This window comes from Colias eurytheme, chromosome 11 (genome assembly GCF_061535395.1).
Source record: "Colias eurytheme isolate Ceu_HAF_F1 chromosome 11, ilColEury1 Martin Lab GWU primary, whole genome shotgun sequence".
NCBI classification, from domain to species: domain Eukaryota; kingdom Metazoa; phylum Arthropoda; class Insecta; order Lepidoptera; family Pieridae; genus Colias; species Colias eurytheme.
The window spans coordinates 2,190,937-2,213,169 of NC_142990.1; the positions used below are offsets into that span (position 1 = coordinate 2,190,937).

General features: G+C 31.2%; 1 protein-coding gene across 2 annotated transcripts in view; it reads right to left on the reverse strand.

The window, feature by feature from the left end:
- Positions 1–22,233, reverse strand: part of ko (Stork-head domain-containing protein knockout) — a 148,300-nt gene that overhangs the window by 84,391 nt on the left and 41,676 nt on the right. For both annotated transcript variants that reach the window (XM_090106895.1, XM_090106894.1), the window contains exon 2: positions 17,575–17,730. In XM_090106895.1, the coding sequence (XP_089963021.1) occupies positions 17,575–17,706 (132 nt within the window). In that variant the 5' untranslated portion in view covers positions 17,707–17,730. The remainder of the gene's footprint in view (positions 1–17,574; positions 17,731–22,233) is intronic.

A 22,233-nucleotide genomic window follows, 5' to 3' on the forward strand; every position in this document is an offset into this window, starting at 1 on the left:
TGCGGAGCACAGCTAGTTTTCCATAAATATTGAATGCCATAGCTATACAATTTATGAATACAAGTTGAGCGTCTTAAATGGAGAAGATAATTATAGTAATACACGTGTAATATTCGTTGATAACAATCTTCGAATCTTATTGCAAGAAGTGTTTTCAATACTTTCAATTATTATTCCATTGTTCTGTCTTTAATAAAACTTTATATGATGAGTTCTTTGAATATGAATATCAGGACTGCATTCATATGTTGATAAATTTACTTTCCCTGTTTACGAGAAACTGTTATAATAATTTATATATGTATTCCATTTTGAAATATTTTCTTTACACATTTCACATTTTTTATTCTAAACCATCACTTAAAAAATAACATCTTTTATTAATAGTAAAGTGTTACCTACTGTAAATAAATAAAAAAATAATTTGATTACTTTCTAGCACCGACAATAGGTAGTTATTTATGCATTGAAATTTAAATACAAAATGTTTCGTAAAATTAAATATTTCTTAATTCACTTGCAATGATGATCATTGTAAAAATCAGCATACAAATCGTTTATGAAAAAAAATAAGGTTTTGCTTATCACGAGTTAGTAAATCGACAAAAAAGTTCGTTACCCAAACATAATTAGTTTTCATCATTTTTGAACAAAAACCCCGCATTGTCGGATTTGTTCCAGCTCTGTGACGGAATGTCATCAATGTTTATAAAAAACTACAAACAAATATTGATTAAGAATCGTGATCAATTATTCGTAAATATTCAACATAATACAGAATATTTGGTAATTTTCGGGGAATTTAGAATGTTGCTGAAAGTTTAAGTTTTCTTCTAGGTATTACCTATTGTATAGTTTTTGTAATATCATAAATAATTTGGAAAATCCAAAAGTGCACGCCTCATAATTTTTTTTTAATAAATATTTATTTATTATTATTTTTGTTTATTTCATAACAATTAAACCACATCGAATCAGACCCTGAAAAATGAAAGGGTTCTATTCCTGAGCATACTCAAGCGTAAGAGAAAAAAAAAGACTCGATTAGTAAAGTATTTCGGTCGCTATCGTGTTAACAAGAAAAAGGATCCGCACATACAGACACACGGACGTCCAAGACAGAACTTTTTTAAACTGTTTTTTAACTAGTTTAAATAACAAAAATGACATCAAAAATATCATGAACGTTAAAAATAGTGTTTTTTCTTAATATGTGTGTGTATGTATTATCTTACAAGTGCAATGTATGATACATAAAGACATTTTAAGTTTGAAAAATCAGATGTTTTGCGCGAAGTGACAGTAGTACCCACCTCAACGCTTCGCTTATGAGGCGTGCAAAAGATATCAACTTCATAGTAATACCAAAAAATGGGTAGGTGAGTAATGAAGATTATAGATAGACACAATTTAAATAACAAAAAGGTGACAATTAAGTATCATTTTACAAACTTCTTATTTTTGCACTAATAAAATTACACCAGCTCATCCATGTTTGAATAGCAAGGTATAATTTGACCTCGATACTGCATTCCGAAGCATGGGAGCATGACGGTGGGACCTGACCTCAAAACCCAGCCCTGACCATCGACAACATTTATAATATTAGTGCACGACGTTATGTAAATATTCAAACTATTTGGGTGTGCCGTTGGTTTTATTACATTGAAGAGTTGCTTAAAGAAATGATCTTTGTTGAGAGTTTTGCTTAATGTTGACGAATTTAAACTTTATCACAAAAAAAAAGCTTCGAATTGTGAACCTTCCGTCGATTCTGGGAACGTCCATGGCAGTTAAAAATAGCGTTTAAAACGCAGTAAATAAAAAATAAAATTAACATTTTGAAGAAAGTAATTCCACAGATAATATAATACCATGTAATGCTTTAAAATAACATTTATAGCATAAAGTATAAAGTTTATGGGGTAGATATGATGACAAAAGAAATCCTGTAGATCGTTGTAGAATCGTACAACAATATCAATGCAAAGTTCGTAAACAATTAAGAAACAATACCTTTCGCTTTCCATTATGTGTATATTTTCTATTGTAAAAACTTTACTACGTCACAGATACGGATCATTGAATATACCTGAAACAAACAAAAAAAAGTTAATTAAAAAAATTATATATATATCGAAGCATATTATTAAATCTATAAATTTACATTGAATGTATAAATAGAATATTAAATAATTAAACTAGGCTAATCCATAAAAATCTAAATTTAAACTTTTAAGTCGCATACAAGTTCCACAACATTCTCAACTAGTTTTTCGAGCATTTTCATTCTTGACTAGTTAAAATCTGTACCATTTAATTAAAAATAGGCAGAGCAGGATTTACCAAGCCATAACAGCTACCAAGCACTTAGTCTGAGGCAATAAATCGATCGTCGGTTCGTATCTACGGTAAGTAGCTGTAAAAAGTTGTCGAATCATTGGATGCTTGATTTATGTGACAACACTGATATCGCAGTACCGTGATACACTGGCCACACTGGTCTGCAACTGGGTTTGTATTTATTGGATACTAGCTTTCCGCCCGCGGCTTCGCCCGCGTTTTCAGAGAAAATCCCGTTCCCGTAGGATTTCCGGGATAAAACCTATCCTATGTCCTTTCTCGGGTATCAAAATATCTCTATACCAAATTTCATGCAAATTGGTTCAGTAGTTCAGGCGTGATTGAGTAACAGACAGACAGACAGAGTTACTTTCACATTTATAATATTAGTTAGTAGTTATAATATTAGTGGATTATCAATAAATTCAGTACTAACAAGTAACTATGTCTCAATATTTGTGGCACAATTTTTTTTCTTCATAATATCTACTACTACTACTTATAAAGAAAAAACTGTTATGAAAATTTTGTCATCACGTAAAATTGGTTTATTTGTTTATAAACATAAATCGCGAAACTTTTTATACTTATGTTTAATTCCGAGATAATAGATTAATCAAGACAATATTCGCAATAATAATGGTGTTCGTACATACAATTTATTTTAAAATTAAGACTTCATAAGAACGCAGCTTGAAAGAATATTTAGCTCAATAGGAATTAAAATTATACAATAGACAACGAAATAAAGTCATAGATTTTAATTTCCTCTCACCAATTAATCAGCTACGTTCATTACGTCAAGAGAATTCACGAAAAGCTAGAGGCTATATCTTGACCCGAACACCAGTGTAGCACGTTCTTAAATAAGTTAGTTAATCTAAAATGTAAAATCATCGAATGATGTACGACTTAGCATTCGAGTAGTTAAATATAATCTTTATCCCTTATTTGGTCCGATAGGGAAAGTAATTCTGTAGTATTCGTTGTTAATATCGAAATATAGGGTTTTAGATCTTGGAAGCTTCGGCTATAAATTTTAGATGTTAGATAAAGTAGAGTTTGTTATTAATGTCTTTTTTATTAATTGAGATGAGTGAGTAATGTTTTTTTGTTATTTTGTGTTTACGGTCTGGAAAGGTGTTTAGTTTTGTTACGATATCGTATTTTATACGTCCTCCTCCTTAAGTCGAAATCCTCACTGCTGAGGGTCGTGATCATTTTGGAGTTGTGATTTCCTAGTTATTTTACGCCATTTGTCTCGATCTTCTGCGATGTGGATAGCTTCAGGTACGCTGGTTTCTACCGTCGTTTTAATTTGGTCTGACCAGCGCATTGGGCTGCGGCCTCGGGGCCTTTTTCCTTCTACCCTGCCAGTTAGAAGGACTTTCTTCAGGTTGTCTCTGTCTTTCTTTCTTGCAATATGACCGAAGAATTCCAAAATTATACATAATACTCGTCTAATAAATGTATAGTATATTATTTGTGTAAACTCAAGCACAGGAAAAACTACACAATTCGTTTCTCTACATTTGCGCATATTTCGTTCAACCATGTATTGTTTATTCTAATTATTATCTACTTATTGTAAACGAAGTATATTTCGTTATTTATCTATTTTCAATACGAGAGAATATCATCAACACAACAATAGATAATCTGTGCATTTTAAATGACCACAGATAATCTAAGCAAGCGCAAAACAGTGGATTGTAAAACAGGTGGAAATAGTATTCATTGTTACACCTTCCCATGGACTGAGTAACCCCGTGGGAAGATATGTTGTAACTGCAAATAAACAACACTTTAATATTTCTTGTTGAATTGCTTAAATTTTTCAAATGAGAGAAATATTTACAAATAGATAAATCATTGTTAATTTAGAAATCTATTACACTACCGCGAAGAATGTACCTACTTGTAACAAATGTGTTAAGAAAATAGTTATTAGGATAGGAATAGTTAAATTACTATAATTGCCGCACCAAACATTAGATATAACAGTAAAGATACCGAAACACAACAAGATTACAAGGACTACTCTCATCAGCTCATTAAAAAATAATTTAAAGATCTGATTACGGTCCTATCGTTGTAATACACTTAAGAAATACTTGCGAATGGACCTAATATATTTCTTCATCTAGATGACTATCTATATTGTAGGTCAGATGCCAAATATTTTGAAATAGATGTATCAACGATTAATCATTTACAATTGCTTCTGATTCGCAATATAAAAAACCTAGCGTTGTTTGTTTAGTGTCGTAATCTATTAAACAATATCTACAGTAATAAAAACGACAAACTAATTGCTTTATAGATCTTGTAAAACTACATAAATAATTAACTGAACGTTAATGTTTGCATTGCGTAGTTTTAACTCGAACAAACAAGATACTTATTCGCAAATGTGATTTGTCTATTTTGAGAACACATGACTTTATTTTATTTTACTTTATTAAATGTCCATAATGTCTCGATCTTATAACAACGTTGAAGATATGTGCAAACATAATGTTATATAATTGCAGCAATTTCAAACCGTAGAAAAAGTTTAATTTTGACGATTTATGTTAAGCTTTTGGTTACGAAATTGCACAAGGTATTAATAATATCAATCTGCAATTGTAGCCTTTATGTATGTACGAAATAAGGTTCATTTTACGTTTCACTAATAAAAGTAAATTTACTATTTTCTCCAAGTAATAGTGCTTTTAATCAAAATAAACTCATCAATCAGCCTTTCAGAATTTGCGTGCAAACTTCAACGGAAAATGACTCTGTAACAACAGAATCTATATCAAATAGACCCTGCTGTAATAGCTTGAATTATTTCTATTATTTCCTTGTTTAGGTACATGTACCATTAGGACATATGTATTATGGAAATTATAGATTGAGGCGACGGAAAATTGCTTTTAGGTACACTTAACTTTTTGGAAACGAAAATATTTACATCTCTTTCAAGATAAAAAATAAGTACTAAAACTAATTGCATTATAAAACAGAAAAAATTATATTTAACAAACTTTTAATAGGAGTCAACGACCCTATTAAAATACCTCTACAATCACATTTAAACAATAACATACGGAATGTCTATAAATAACGGGGATATCAGTAAAAAACGACGCAAAAACTTCGCTATTGTTCACATACCGCTATTCTTTGTTACGCTAAAACACGTAACGATTAAAGGTCAAAATTAATAATATGATTAGTGAGGTAGAAAGCTTTTGGTTCAAGCGCGGATAGTTGGAGAGTGTAAATTAATTTTTAATTACATATCTGAAACTATTAATTAGAAACAAACAATGGATAGTGTGAAATTTTAAACGTGATATGTTTAAAAAGGTTTTTGACGTGAACTTTTGAAAAATTCGAGCGTAAAAAATTGTGTTGATTGAGAATAGTACGTTGCACATTAACTTATAAGATAAGCTTAGATCTTATAAGAGATAGAAAAATCATTTTTTCCTTACGAAATGTTTGTTATCCAAATTATAATTAAAACATTATTTTAAAGAATACTGAGTTATAACAAATTTTATCAAGTTTTATCTCTTGTTAGTTAACTTGACTACAAATATATGTTACAGTCTATTACGATCGTCTATTTCAATCTTAAAACTCCATATATAATTATAGACCTAGGTTAGTAATTACAGCGTATCGCGAGGCTAAGAGGTGCGAGGTCGTATGTCATGTACAGTCAGAAGCATGGATTCACTTTTTGATATAGCTTTCTGGCGCTTCAGTTAATTAATTTCCTAGTAAGAGGTTAAGTATCGATTAAAAACTGTTTTGACTGTAGTAATTATTGCATAAGGTATGAAATTATTGGAGAATCGACTCCTGAATCACGTTTTAAATAGAAACGATTATGTCAGACGGCTCATACAAAAATTATTTCGTGTTCAGTATAAAAAGTAATATTAAAAAAAATTGTTTTAATTTGATATCTTATTAAAAAATAGGCAACCATCTGTCTATTATGTAAACATAACCTTAATAAAAATAAAAGCTAGGTGAGGTGTCAATAATTATAATCGCCGTATTAATAAAGCATAATATACTAAAAGTACACCTAACTACGATACAATTATCAATAGAACAAATAGTATTGTTCTCACAAATAGTATCTCACTATATTTCCTCCCAGAATCAAACTTCTTCATTGAACGGTTCCAAACAAATAAAACTAAATAGGCGATACATTGTCTGCATCTAACTGGGCTCTGTAACAAATATATTGGAACCGTTTCAAACAACCTTCCAAGTTACACGAATTTGCTGTTCACTAGACATTAAACTTCGAAAAGTGGAATGTTCTATATTTTAGTTCATTCGATTTAACTTTAACTAAGTATATCTACGTTTCAAACGATCAAAGTTAACACAATGTGTATGTTCATAAGGATATCGGTTTATCAGTGCCAAATACTTTTTAGTTACCTACTAGTCTAATTAACATGCACTTCTTTTTTAAATTACACAACGTAAATGACAAACTTACGTGTTAACTTTAGCTACATATTTTAAATCCAATGCCTCAAAATATTACAAAAATAAACACAACTTTTGAGTGCGTAAAAAGCACAGGTTCAAAGCGTCGATTTAGAAATTTAGCTGCAATTGCAAGCAGAAATAAAACAAACTCACAACAATATTACTTCCAAACACCAAAACAAAGAATCCGCGTTCATCGAATAATTCAATACACAGATCGGAATATTGTATGTACGTAATTGAATACGCGTAGAAACAGAACACTATTATTATAGAGGGAACTGACACGGAAATATGGTGACTACTGACCACAACATCTCTTCCTCGTTACGTTCTGTTATTGATACATTATGGATCTATTTTGTGCCATCGAACCCTTAAATGTATCCTAATTTTTCTGCCAAATTAATTCTAAAAGTTATTTATTATTTTTTGTCTCCAAACAGGACTATCCGTCCTTGAGATGTGAGATTGGATAACGATTAATTAAGTAGTATCTATAAAATTTTCAACAGCTTATAAAAACTTGCCACAAATGAATTAAACAGGTATGTGATTATAAAATTTAAATTTTAACGGCCAAATGTATTAAAATAGAATTCATACGAATAAAAAAGAACTAGCTTCATGATGTCAAAACGGTGTTAGGTCATCGTTTATTTTATACTCGTATTATCTGTCATTAGATAAATTGTAAATCAATGACTTATGGATGATCAACCACATCGTAATATAAGTAATTATTTAGGGACCTAAGGATGTTTTAGCAGTTTTTTTTTAGTTTGAACTTGAATAATATAGCATATTATCTCTATTGGAAAGCTTTATATATTAAAGTTGTTCTAAAATAATAATGTAATGCACTAATTAAAGCAAACATGTAACCATTATTCCAAGAAACATTGTTATATAAATCCAAAAAGTAAAGCCATTTCTCCTTTATCCAATCAAATAGGAGCATGTATACTAAATAACAATTGCAAATAACATCAACGTGTATCAGGAGATAATTAGTGCGATAAAAGTAATTTATTATTTATTACACTTGCCGATCGTGACTGAAGGCTTTCTATTCGGCAGTTGAACGAGCCTGTCCCCAATTATAAATTAAATTTCTCGAATTTTTGACAATAGCTTGAATAAGGGGAGATTTAAAATGTAAAGATTGGGCAGTTGAACGAGCCTGTCCCCAATTTATATTATTATCATTAAACTTTTGAATTTTGTCAATAACTAGTTTTTCTCTAGAGTCAGAAGTTTCAAATGTGAGTATAAAGTCGGATAGTGAAAATCACTGAACTGAAATTAGTGTATTTATTGAATACCTAACAATTTCGAAACTGGCTGTTGAGCTTTCCAGGAATATACATTATTTAAAATCTCCTTTACCTACCAAGGCAATTTTCTTTTCATTTACTTTATCGCAAGTAACTTTTCCTTATTTCTTTATTTCAAAACTTAATAATTGATTTATTTGGATATTATAGCAAAAATTTGTTTTTAATAGTAAAAACGTTTTAAGAGAAGTTTTTTACCTTTTCCTAACCATTAATATATGAATTTTCTTGTAAGCAATTTGAGTCGTATCACAGTAAATTGTCCTTAGCAATCACATTCCTTTGATGCAGTACAGATATTCTAGCTCCATTATGTATACACAACAGGGTGGTCCCAGGTCCACATCAACTTTTTATAACCAAGGCGAGGGTCGTTATAAAGAAATTGCCGCAAAATAGCAAGCTTTCATTTGCTATCTCTACATTCCACTAACAGATCATTTTCTCGTCTATTAATTCGAATTCTGCAACCATTATCTCCTTATTACTGTATTACTTATATACGCTGCCAATAAAGTGTGTACTCACTACGCAACTTCTGGTTTGAGGATATTAATTGCCATTGTAAGTACCAACATTTCATGGAAAATAAATGGTGAAGCTAGGCAGTAAAGTGTGAGACTTAATGTTGTTAACAAATTAATAGCGAATTGCAGGTAGAAGTTTAATGTATTGAGATAATTAAATTAGTTGTAAATTTTCTATAAATATAGGTTTAGCCATAACTTGGGTATTTCAGCTTTATTACCATGAATGCGCATTGCGAAATATATTAGAATTATTGTTTTGTCTCTTTTTTTTATATAACAGTCCTTTTTAAGTAAATAAGCTGCATTCCATAAAAATAATGGTACCTATCACATCACACAAAGTTAAAATCGACGGATGCGAACGCGTGATGTGTATAGCTTAAAAACTGGCGAAGTACTCGTCTTTTTTTTATCAATAAATAAATCACAAAAAAGTTTCATTCGCGCTTCCAATTTCGCAAACTCCATAACAATTGGCAAAAACTTGATCAGCATACCATAAAAATTGATTTTCTGAAATATATGTCATCACATTGTCTATTTCTGTACCATGGTTCTTTATAAAAAGCCGATGGTATTCAAGGCAACATTCGCAACGCTTTCATTCTCAACCGCACAGTGCGTACATCCCATTCACGCGTTATAAGTACAATCTAATCGAGAGAAATGGGTGCTTGTATTTATAATAAGCATCATTATTGTGTTATCTAATAGATACGGACGGAAATTATATTGATTGATTTATATCGAGACAAGCTATAGGCTAATTGAGTTACGTGTCTAATGTCTTAGTTAAATGATACGTAAGAACTAGGCCTTGATGATTGCGTGCGTATTATGTTTAAGTAATCTTGTAATCTATTTATTTTAATGTTACATTTATATGGCAGCCCGTAAGCCTTTATTAAGCGGTTATAATCTTGGGAAAGAAATGTATAAAGTGTATATAAATACAAAATGTAGTCTTAATTGGATTTTGGATACATGGTTAATCTCTTCAGATATCAGCCAAGTATATTATCGTATTTTTTGCAAATTGCAGTACCTATGTATCCTATTAAACTTTAATTTCTGAATTATATTCAAGGTAGAGCTCAGACGCACGACTAATAGTGTTCACACGAACGGCGCATGGTGAGTACACTCAGGGGATCTTCAGCAGCGTGTTTCTCCATGTCTCTGCGATATGCTATTGTTAACTTTAGTCTTTTAACCAATACCAACTACATTTATTTTACAAGTCAATTTAATTATGATTATTCATTAATTATTTACCTGTTCAAAACTAACCGGATATAAAAAGTATTCAGGTCCCTCTACATTTAAAGCATAAGCCGCGGCAACAGACAGGTAACATAAAATAAAAGTGTCAGTACGTATAAATATTTTTTGTATTTTTAACTTTTTACACAATAGCAGCTGAAACCGTGGATCAATGTGGATTAAAATGTCATTTTGATGGTCCATAGTTGAGTAGGTACTAAAATTTATGGCTTAATAAAAATTGCATCAGGCGGCAAAGGTGATTTGCATTTTTATTGCATAATAAATTCTATATATAACTGGTAAGTTTATTATTTTATTATGAAAGTCCGCTGTCCGTTTCAGTTTTTCAAGTGAGCGCTTTAGTTGACAAACACAGGTTACCTATATTTTTATAATAGTACCTAAGTATTTATGAAAAATCACTTTTTATTACTCACGTTTTTCATAAAGATATTTTCTAAGTTTTTATGTTCAAAACAAGACTATATTGCCACATATTTGCTTATTCCTGAAGTTCGCAAATAAAGGTAGGTACATAACGTAAATATAGTGTTTTATAAACTTTCGGATTCAAACCATTAAAAAGAACTTAACTCATATACAATAAAAATCCACTCATTTATCTAATACAGTTTGTATTGAGAAGAATTACTGCTCATAAATCATCGCACCATTTATTTTAATTCATCCATTGCAAATTCGCTACAGTTTCACTAAAAAGATTCACACGACCGTTTTATTTAACACCCTCATTACTATAGAAAGGGCTTATTTACGTAACCGGTTAATACGTTTTCTATTATCGTTGTTGAAATAAATGAAGCTAAATCGATAACGACCCGTATAATAGGTGCGTGTGAGAGCTCAAGCCACTTGTCAGTAACTTGACACGCGCTTTGTAAAAACCAACTCTAACTGTTTATGCTAAAGTCGAATTTGCATTACAGAATTTGGGATTCGTCAAGTGATGTTTGAATCGGGACCGGAAGAGTTGCAATAAAAACATTTTACAATCGATTTAATTCTACGTCCCGCCCAATCGAAAGCCCTTTAACGTCTCCATCATGTCCTTAGGGCATATCGATTTGATAATTGGCGATTATATCTCGATTTACGTAATCGATTCTAAACGATACTATTTATGACCATAATCGGGTAAGTTACGTGTTAGAAATGATTTAATATGTATGTATTATGAGTTTAACATGGATTTAATAGAGATTATAATATCAACGGGATAAACACGTAATAGAAGTACCTACGTACTTACATCCTCTCACTTCTTACACTACCTACCTCACTTGTAATAGGAAAAGCTTATTTATTTATTTTCTCATAAATGATAGAGGCTTATTTTTTATTCAGGTTCCTCAGTGCAGTTAGTTTAATAGCATCTACGTATTGAAACAACTAAATTGAGTTATCATTTTGAAAAAAATCCATTTTCAGATAAATGGAATTCAATAAAACGAATTGGCAAAAATATAATTGCTAATTATAATTGGTAGAACAGTTTGCACCTAATGGCAGTCTAAAACTCTTAACGATTATAAAACGTATTTCCTTATGCCATTTAAATTCAAAACAAGCACTAAATTCTCACATAAAAATCGAATGGAAAGCGATAAAATTTCTAGATCGTCGCCGATTGATATCGACTCGCTCACAATAGCATATTATACATGGCTCACTTATTGAAAACTATTACAAATTAAACTGCACAATAACGTATCGAGCTTTCATTCGATTACAATCGTTTCATTTAATCGAATAAATATATCGATAAAAGAAATTATAGAAAATTGTACGTGGGAAGGTTATGAATGGTGTTGATCTTTTATCACTATCTGATACAAATCAATTTCTATTTTATCTATTGTTTTAGCTATCGATAACAGGAGATCGATGATGTAGGAAGGTAACAGATAGCATTTATCATTTTATCAGAATGTTTTGTTTGATAATTTTATATATAGAAATGATACATCATATAATGTCAAATTTTTTCTAAATCTCTTGTTTTCAGTTTTATTATTGGCAATGAAAAGCTCTTTCCTCATTAGGTATACCTACTATAAAAAAAAACTATAAAACCACTATGCAAATCTTTGCTCATAGCAACGTTTTTGAGGTCAGTTGAATTAATATTACAGTCGTTTAAGTAAACAAACTATTGCATCAAATGAACATCAACAAAAAAGTGTGCCCCGTAAACATATAATAAAGACCAATTGACCCAGCACGTCAATGTTGATAAAGAGGCTCTTCAAACGTTCCAAAGCGTTCCGAAATCATAAGACATTCTATAATCTGCCAGATCTTTAGCACAAAAGAACAAAGCGACTTTGCAATCGCAAAACAAACATACAAAATGTTAAAATAACACGCGCCACTCTGGTCTTTGAGTGCTATAAAAACAAACCACTAAATGTAGGTGATGTTTGGTTTACAAAACAGAGCTTTTTATGGGCGGGGTTGTGGGGCCTTAATAACATTAACACAGGTTGGTTTTATATTGAAGCTAGTCACAAGATTAAAAGATGATGTTAATGTGTGATTTTATTTTCATTTTTTATAAAATCAGGAAGTTCTAATGAAAGAGATCGAAGATAATATGTATATCGTTTAACATAAATATGGAATATCAGCAGAAATTGCTGTCAACGTCATCTGTAGACAGATAAATTAAAGATACGATACGATATTATCAGGAAAATGTGTATGTGATAGATATTACGCGTTGACAAATCAATGAAATCTATAAGTAAGTAAGTACCTAAAGATACCTTATACGAAATAATAAGTAGCAACATTTTAAACATCATTAAATTTCATTCATTATTAATTTGCTTAAAGAAACATCTTATTCGTTAAAAAGGGTCAAGGTTTTCAATATGTAATCACAAATAAAGAAATAGAGTTTAGAAATAAAATGATTAGTCAAAGCCTCTATTCTTATTTATTATAAGAAAAGAATATGTTGTGATACTATCAAATGCGCATATAATTTGCAAAGCATGAAACAAAAGCTCTGATTCATTGTCACCAGCGGGCGCCGACTGTGACTGTTTGTCGACAAAGCTCACTATTTCATTCGTAGTTTCGATATGACTATAAATGATGACTTTTGTTCAGACTTGAATCATTGTCTAACACTTGGATGGAGTATGATATACTGTTATGTTATTTCGATTTCAACACTAGGTTTGGATCAATTGTTTACCTTTTGATAGGCAGAAAAGGTAGTTAGGAGCTTTAGTTCCTGTATCATTTTTAACTATAGGAAGTATGAAGAAATGTGACTAGACTTAATAAAAAATTGTGTTAACAAAACACTTTCCAAGTTGAATTTAGAAAAAGTGAAATAAGTAACGAAAGCCCAACAAGTTTTCTAAGAAAGAGAAGTCACAGGCGTTTGTAAGTATCATAAGATTAAATTACCATTTATAATATAATATTCTCAATCTAAATCCCCGCAAGTGTGAAATAAGTTAAGTCCGATATTTCATTCAGTCTGCGGGGGAAATTACGAAGCGTCTGACAAAGATAGCTTTCAGCAAACAAAAGCTCGCGTCCCATTGTTTGGCGAGTTGGAATATAACGAACCATTCACATTTATTTAAACGATTTTTGTAAAGGCTCTTTAATTTACGCTTATACGACGTGTTCTGATAGTGAGCGCTAATTATTCTCTTTGTGAGGGTTTTGTGGATGCAGGTCAGTACAATAAAATAGGCATAATATTTTGAATGTTAAATAAATAAATAAATAAATAAATAAATCATTTATTCCACTTAAAACATTTTACAAATAAGAGCGACCCAGGCTCCTAAGATAGTAAGAACTGTTTTTCAGGAGCCTGTGTCTTCCATTTACAGTTACATGACACGAAAAAAATCAGAGACAAATTAAATAAAATCAAAAATAAATGAAAAATTTACATGCAATTAAAACTATTAAAAAAATCAATAACAAATAAGTACATACAGCAAAACAAAAAACAAAATGTGTCTAGGTATCTAATTACAAATAAAGCACGTCCAAAACAAATTTCGAAAATTATATCATCACATAAATAAATTCATCTAAAATTAAATAAGTTAGTAATTATAAAATAAATTGAGCAACATATATTAAATCAGCAAAAAATCAATATTAAATCGAAACAATGCAACACTATTATTATAAGTTGTTACAATCAACATAATAATAAAATGTAAGTTAGTAGTACCTAAGTTAATAAGTGTTAATAAGTGTTGTTATAAAAATATGTACATAAAAATCGTGCATCTTTTACTATCTTATATGTAATAGTGTCAATTTTACTATTACTCTTATTAGTGTACAGAACATGGAAGAATTAATGGACATTAAAGCCTACAAATAGATTTAATCCAGATCTAAAGTGGCCAACATTCACTTATTGTAATTCCTTATAATTAAAGTATCACCGGTTGTTAGTATTTACCATACGTCATTTCATAAACAATAGTTAATTTACGACTCCACTGAATATATAATTCTAATAATTGTATAGAAATAATCCATTACATACACCCTTAAGCTTTCTCCTCCGAACCCAATGATACGATAAATCAAGCATTCGTAGAAAATCTCGCCTCACCTTTAAAATTAATAAGATTAACGTTCCTGGACCATTAGGCACGTGCAATACATGTACTTACATCACAGTACATACATCATATAATTAAACAATACTATAGAGATTTGCTAAAGGCGAGAAACCTTTAACCCAACGATTCTTTACTTTCTACGCGGTAGCTTTATTATAAGCGCGTAATGATAGCATAATGGTATATTTCACTTTGTTAATACAATAAATACGGGTTTTCATAAACACAAACTGGATGTAATTTCTAATCGCGTGTATTCTATATTGTTTATTTTCAAAATGAAAGTGGCCATATTCTATGATAGATAAGTGTTCGCTATTTCAATAATTTATTTTAAATAACTTTTCGTGAAAGTGGTAAACTGCTTGTGTATAGGCTAAAATTTTTAAATATTTATGTAAATCTATTGGAAAAAATAGATTCATTTAGACCTCTCAACTATATATGTATATTTGTCTTTACAATGACGTGCATGGCGCCAGTAATCCTTTCGACATGACCTTAAATACCGTATTAAATACAAACGATATTAAATCTCAGTTAAACTCAAACAGTATCCTTTAATGTTCGATCAATGGACAATTCTGCAGTGGTCAAATAACCTCAAAGGAATTACACTCGAAATTGAATCCAATTCCCATGCGTTAAAGTTAAAATTGATTTAATTGTTGAAGGTGTTGAAATGTGCAAACATTGTAGCGACTGACCGCCGCGCCGCTCTCAAATTGCGTCCATGCCCTTAATTTAAGGCGTTACCCGGCAATTTCGACTATGTTCAACCTCTATAAAGTCTGGTACAACATAAAGCACAATACCGAAAAAAATATATAAAATAGGATGGTCTTTGATCTTTAATTGCTCGCGAGGACTTTTTTCCAAAGTTAATAGATTTCTAGAAAAAAAATGTGCCGTGGTCATCGATTTTTCCGCAAATACTCTATAAACTTCGTAACCTGCTGACTTAGAGCTCTGAAAATTTTATGTTTAATAAATTATCAGTTACACAACAGTCCCTGACGAGGATTTTTTGTTTCACTGATTGGTATCTTTTTAAATACAAAATGCGAGGAAAAAAGAAGGTGCAGCGGGAGAGGTTTGAGATCCGTCAAGTATGGTCAAGGTTATTAGCGCATGTATAAGCCTTAATAGTGTAATTTATAACAGATGTACTAATTTACTAATACATGTACAATAAGGTCGAAATTAAATTAATTGTTGAATAATACGCGTAAATAGGATATAGGAAAAGCATTTCTGCTACTTTCATCCTCTTATTTACTTTTCATTTTCCTTGTGAAAATTTCAAATCAATATAAAAATTTGTCCTGAGCAAGATATATCAAAAATAAATAAATACTTTCTTATGAGAACTACTGACACGTAGATTTTAAACAAGGTCTTTCTCAGATACTTTGTTGTAATGAGTTTGTTTTTGGATATGTTTGATTCACTTTTCTCAGCTATTAAAACTTTCAATTAAAGGATTTTTTTAAGATCTTATGAAAATATAAATTTAAATGTACATTACTAAAACCTAAAACTCTTACGCAACGTAAATTTAAGTATATTTCCATATTAACTAGGCCGATCCACTCGTGATATATTTAGCCCATATAAGGGCCTAGCGCAATGTATTTCTTATATTAGCATGCATTTTAATTGATTTTAATAGTAGTGCAATCGAGTTCAAGTATCACTTCAGATGTATTGCGATCATCAATCAGTGTAAATGCTATTTCATAAGTCTATTATTTATTGTTATTTTGCATCTATTTTTTGTTATATTGTTCATTTGATTTTGTACGACTTTATTAAAAAAACTATTTGATACTAGCTTTCCGCCCGCGGCTTCGCCCGCATTTTCAAAGATAAACCCGCATAGTTCCCGTTCCCGTCGGATTTCCGGGATAAAACCTATCCTATGTGTTAATCCAAGTTACCCTCTACATGTGTGCTAAAATTCATTGTAATCGGTTCAGTAGTTTTTACGTGAAAGAGTAACAAACATCCATACATCCATACATCCATACAAACTTTCGCCTTTATAATAGTATTAAGATATTAGATATTAGATAGGATACCTATGTGAAAATTTTGTCACGGTTTCATGGGTGAGCACCTTAACCGAGATAGGTATATTTTTTATCCTATCTTAATTCTTTTTCTTCTTTCTGTGGTACAAATTTATATCATACCACGCAAATGCTTGTCTAAGATATGATTTTTATTCAGCATTTAAATTCGAGATAATCCATAGCAAAAAGCTAGCTAGCAAAGCGACGTTAGATATGTAGAGTATCATTTCGGTTTTGGACATACTTAGATGAAGATTATCCGACGTTATGAACACGATACCTACTTCCGTAAACTATCATTAGTCCCACCAGCGTCATTTCAGTGCTTATCATATGAGATAATATTCGGAATAGTGCTTCAATGCAAAAAAAAAGGTTATTCATTATGTAAATAAAATAAACTGATAAAATCTTATATATAAAATTCTCGTGTCACAATGTTAGTCTGCATACTCCTCCGAAACAGGTGGACCGATTCTCATGAAATTTTCTGTGCATATCGGGTAAGTCTGAGAATCGGCCAACATCTATTTTTCATATGTACCACGGGCGAAGCCGGAGCGGACCGCTAGTCTTATATATAAAATTCTCGTGTCACAATGTTAGTCTGCATACTCCTCCGAAACGGGTGGACCGATTCTCATGAAATTTTCTGTGCATATCGGGTAAGTCTGAGAATCGGCCAACATCTATTTTTCATATGTACCACGGGCGAAGCTGGGGCGGACCGCTAGTATATATATATATATATATATATATATATATATATATATATATATATATATATATTAATCTTATTATATTGCCGTATGTTGGCTGCTTGAATTATAGCTATTAAAAATATAAAATCGCTTCCGCTTATTACTGAATACTGTACCTGGAACAGCAGATATCCAGAGTCGTACATCCAGAAGTCATCTGGCGCGTTGCCCGGCTTGGTGAGGTGGATGGCAAGGCAACGCTGCAAGATCAGCTGGCAGCGCTGCCCGCCCGCTCCGCGCCCGCTCATGCCTTACACGGGCGGCGGCATGCTCTGAAACAATGATTATTTCATTAATAATGATTGAAATTTATTTTTAATGACATAAAATACCCTGAGAATAAAAAATTAACTACATGAAATACAACCGGGGCAAGCGTGTAGTTTTGAACATTTCTTCAATCGTTGACGAAGGGGATCGACTTATTATCTAGCTGAATTATAATTAATAAATATAAAATCATTGTACTTCTAATTTTCAGTGGCAGTTACAATTATTCATAAAGAAGCCTTCTATATTGAGGTGTGAAGTTTCTCGTATTTATTAGTTTGTTGTTCTAAGTGCACACGTGCCAAACAAATAAAAGAATTAATTATGAAATTATTGCAGCGTATTATAAAGTGTTGTTTGATTTATATTTGATTGATACATCGATTGATATCACCAACATAGTAAACAACAGTTAAATTATCAAAAGAATGGTAATAATATATAGGATTTGCTATTGCTATCCCTGTTATTTTTAACTGTATATTGTATTAAATTTAATGATACGTAAATACGAGTATTATATATAACAAAAAGGAGACATTACCACCAACCCTAATGTTGATTTCCAACTCCGATATCCCTACATCCATGTAGGCGTATATTTATTATTTCATTTGTCACAATACCACACCCCGGACACTCCATACAAAATGATCGTTTTGACAGTCACACTGTAGAGACTGCAAATGTGTGTGTTAACGCTTTATGGTTGCCAACCATTTGTGACTAGCGTAAAAAAAAATTCGCGTTTTTCTGATGAAATACATCCGTAAACAGCACAATATCTAACCATTTTCTACGAAAAACGATAATCACAAATCCAAAATAATAAAATTACTTTAAGTCAATTTGATTAATGTTGTCAATCTTCGTTGCGTATCGTCCTTGCAGAAAAATATGGCCCATTTTATGTCTGATCGCGCGGGGGTGAGGTAAGTTTAATTTTGGCGGGAGGCGGAGAGTGTCCGTTCTGTAGCGTTTAGCTACTATTATGTATTCTGTGACAATACTCCATAAAGTGAACAATATTCAATAATGGTATTATGCAATAAACGGGCCGTATCTGTAATCATGGCTATCGATACGGTACTGTAAATAGAACGATTTTACTATTGAACTCTGGACAATTAGCGTATTTCATGTTAAGGAGACCTTGGGGAAACATTTTAGGAATCAAATGCGTTGTCACAAATATACAGTACCCATACATAGGTATCCTAATAGATAGATCCGATAGAGGAAAATATTTAAAACAACTTTCGTGTTCTTCGTATTGAAAATAAACAGAAGGGTAAATAGTTTAACATTAAAATATTGTACATGTTGGTAATCTAACGACTATAAAGTTAATGAGTGAATAAAAATTATGTTCAATTGTACTATATCGAATAAAATAGGTACTATAGGCTGTCTAAGCCATGTCTTTAAGTAGATATAATATAAAATAGGTGGTCAAAATAACTATGATATAAATATTAGAATTCACAAAAATTTACAAGATAAAAAATTTAAGTTTGAAAAATTATTTCCTCCACCAAGCACGTAGCTAGTTTTGGCGTTGAAAATAGAGCTAACAAATGATTCCACAAGACAAGCAATGTTCTTGCTTCTAGAGGCACTTGTCTGAGTGCAAGACGCAAGGTGCAAACGTGACACTCGACTATTTGTCTTGTGTTTTTAGACTTGAGCGTTGAAAACATTTGATGTTATACACTTTTTTGCTTTAGAATATTTTAGAGAAATGATAAGACTACTAATAAATTACTGTTTCTTCTTGTGTGTTTGTTTTTTTAAGCTATTGCATAGCTCTTATCTCAGACAGCGCGGCGACCGAATGTAAAAATTCCGTAACGAAAAAACCTAACACCTCTCCAACCGGCACAGCTATGCAATAGTTCTACCGCGGCAGTCCTCCAGTGCCACACGTATTTTTATTTCAAAATAACAAACGAATTATTTCCAACTAATAAATAATTAAATGTGTTAAACTTTCAAAGTTTTTTTAAATATAATGTTAATAGTAGAGTCGCTTCAACACAAATATCGAAAGCCCTTGAACTGCAAAATTTCTAAAGCATCAATAACTTTACTTTGTCCTTTCACGCATATAATTTGCATAAAATTACATTTTAACTCAATAATAGGCTATAAAGAGCAGTCAAATTTCATGGAAATATTGACTGCATAAAGATAAAGATTGCTGGCGGCACTTTGTGGAATTTGTAAGATCTTGTTAACGTATAAAATCGAGCATAAATTTGAAAGCTATCGGTTCATTTTAATATAATAATCATATATTTTAACATAAGAGTAAGCGCAGGAAATTCATGCTATTATAATAAATGTGACAAATAAATATGTTTACTCTACGGTTATTTGGAGCATTAATTAACTTTAACAATTTAAAGAATGTATTCATTATTTTAATTTAATTAGAATCGTAATTACTACACAACAATTGATTTAGTGTATTTTATGATTGCATGAAAATTGTAATAATCAAACAACAATATGTTTCATTTTTTATTACTAAAACTAGCGACCCGCCCCGGCTTCGCACGGGTGCAATGCTGATACTAAATACACTACAGAAAAACTGTGAACGTTGTATTAACTTGTATATAAAAATTAAAAACATAGCGTCCCGCTCCGGCTTCGCACGGGTATAAAATAGATAGCCGGGCGGCCGGCCTGTAGCGCTGCAGCAAACGCTACGTCCCGCAATTTTTAAATCTGTAATATCTTCGAAAATATTCACTTAAATCATACGGTGTAAAGGGACATATAGATCTATATTAAATGAACAATGTATTCAAGGTATTTAATTGGTTAAGGATTAATGCTGTATTGGTTAAAATCGCATCGAAAATTAGCCATTATTTGTCGTAAAAAGTAAATGACAAAAAAAAGTTATTGTGGGTTATCCATAAGAGATAGACATATACCATCGCGGCCTTTTCTGTAGACCTTTTCAATGTGTATAATACTTAGTACATTATTTTGATAAAACTCGTAGGGTTCAGCCTGCGTTTGCAATTTAAGCGGGAAAAATGTAATTTTTTACGACATCACATTAGAATCCTCAAAAATAACAGTACTTCTCCACTATTTAATGGATGTTATTATACATATAAACCTTCCTCTTGAATCACTCTATCTATTAAAAAAAACCGCATCAAAATCCGTTGCGTAGTTTCAAAGATTTAAGCGTACAAAGGGACATAGGGACATAGGGACAGGGAAAGCGACTTTGTTTTATACTATGTAGTGATAAGAAATGTGGATTTCAAACCCACGCTTCACCTACTATTGTAGTTTTATGGTAAAACGTTTTAGGTTTACGAGATAATTTATAGTCTAACAGTTATTTTACGTTTCAACAAGTTTTCTATCAATTCATATAAAAAGTTATAGTTAACAGAACTGATCATAAAATCTAGTAATTAATTCGCTACGCCCCTACAAACGATATAAACCGATGGAAAGGCTAATTGTTTAAACAGTAGCAAAGCATCGATCGATCTAGTTAACAGAATAACCATAGAAAGATATTTAGCAATATTTTGTGTGTAATTAGCAACCTAACAAGGAAACGATTTAGCGTAAACTAATGTCTAATACCAATAATGCCAAATATGGCAATAAAATTGTATTTATATTAAGAATTGTAGCGGAAGCTTGAATAATTATATAAAGAGACATAATTCCAAGTGTCTCTGGTAACAGCTTTTATACTCATTTCCATAATCGGAAACTTTACTGCACCTAGTGTTTCGTTGTGTATTTCTATTTGATCCAATTTACACCTAATGTTTTTTGGAATAGATCCTACATTTGCATGCAGTATTTTATCAAAAGCTATGCAAGACAGTGGAGAGGGTTAACTAGTGAACGCGCCAACTTAGCACAATGCCGTTTGATGTTATGTAATGTTTGTTGATTTACTCGGCTCCCAGAGAATGTGCTTCAATTAGAGATATATTCAGAATTTGTCATTTAACTTAAGGAAATACATGTTGCAATTGTAAACCTTGATAAACAGTAAACACATAGTAAATATAGCTGTTGCGTAAATGGCGATTCCATGCGATATCTGTTTCAATTAGCGGTAAATACCTATATAGAATTCATGTAAAAAGACACACAAAAATACGTATGAAATATTTTATACTTTTATGGGATTTCAAACTAATTACAAAATACATAAATAATGCGGAAGAACACTTACAAATTAACTAGATATACCTAATATTGCATTATTCAGTATTAAATTGCCTATGTTAGGTATTTTTCAAGATTTCCTGATACTTAGTATTAATATAAAATTATTTATTATTATTGTGCATGCATATAAGCACGAAACAAACTACTTTGTAAACTCGTTTTGGATTATCAATTGTAGTATTATTCCTAGTACCTACCTACATAGCTCAATAACCACATTTTATTCAAATCATACTTTTTTATAGCACCAGTTGTCTTATTAACTTTATTGATATCGATTA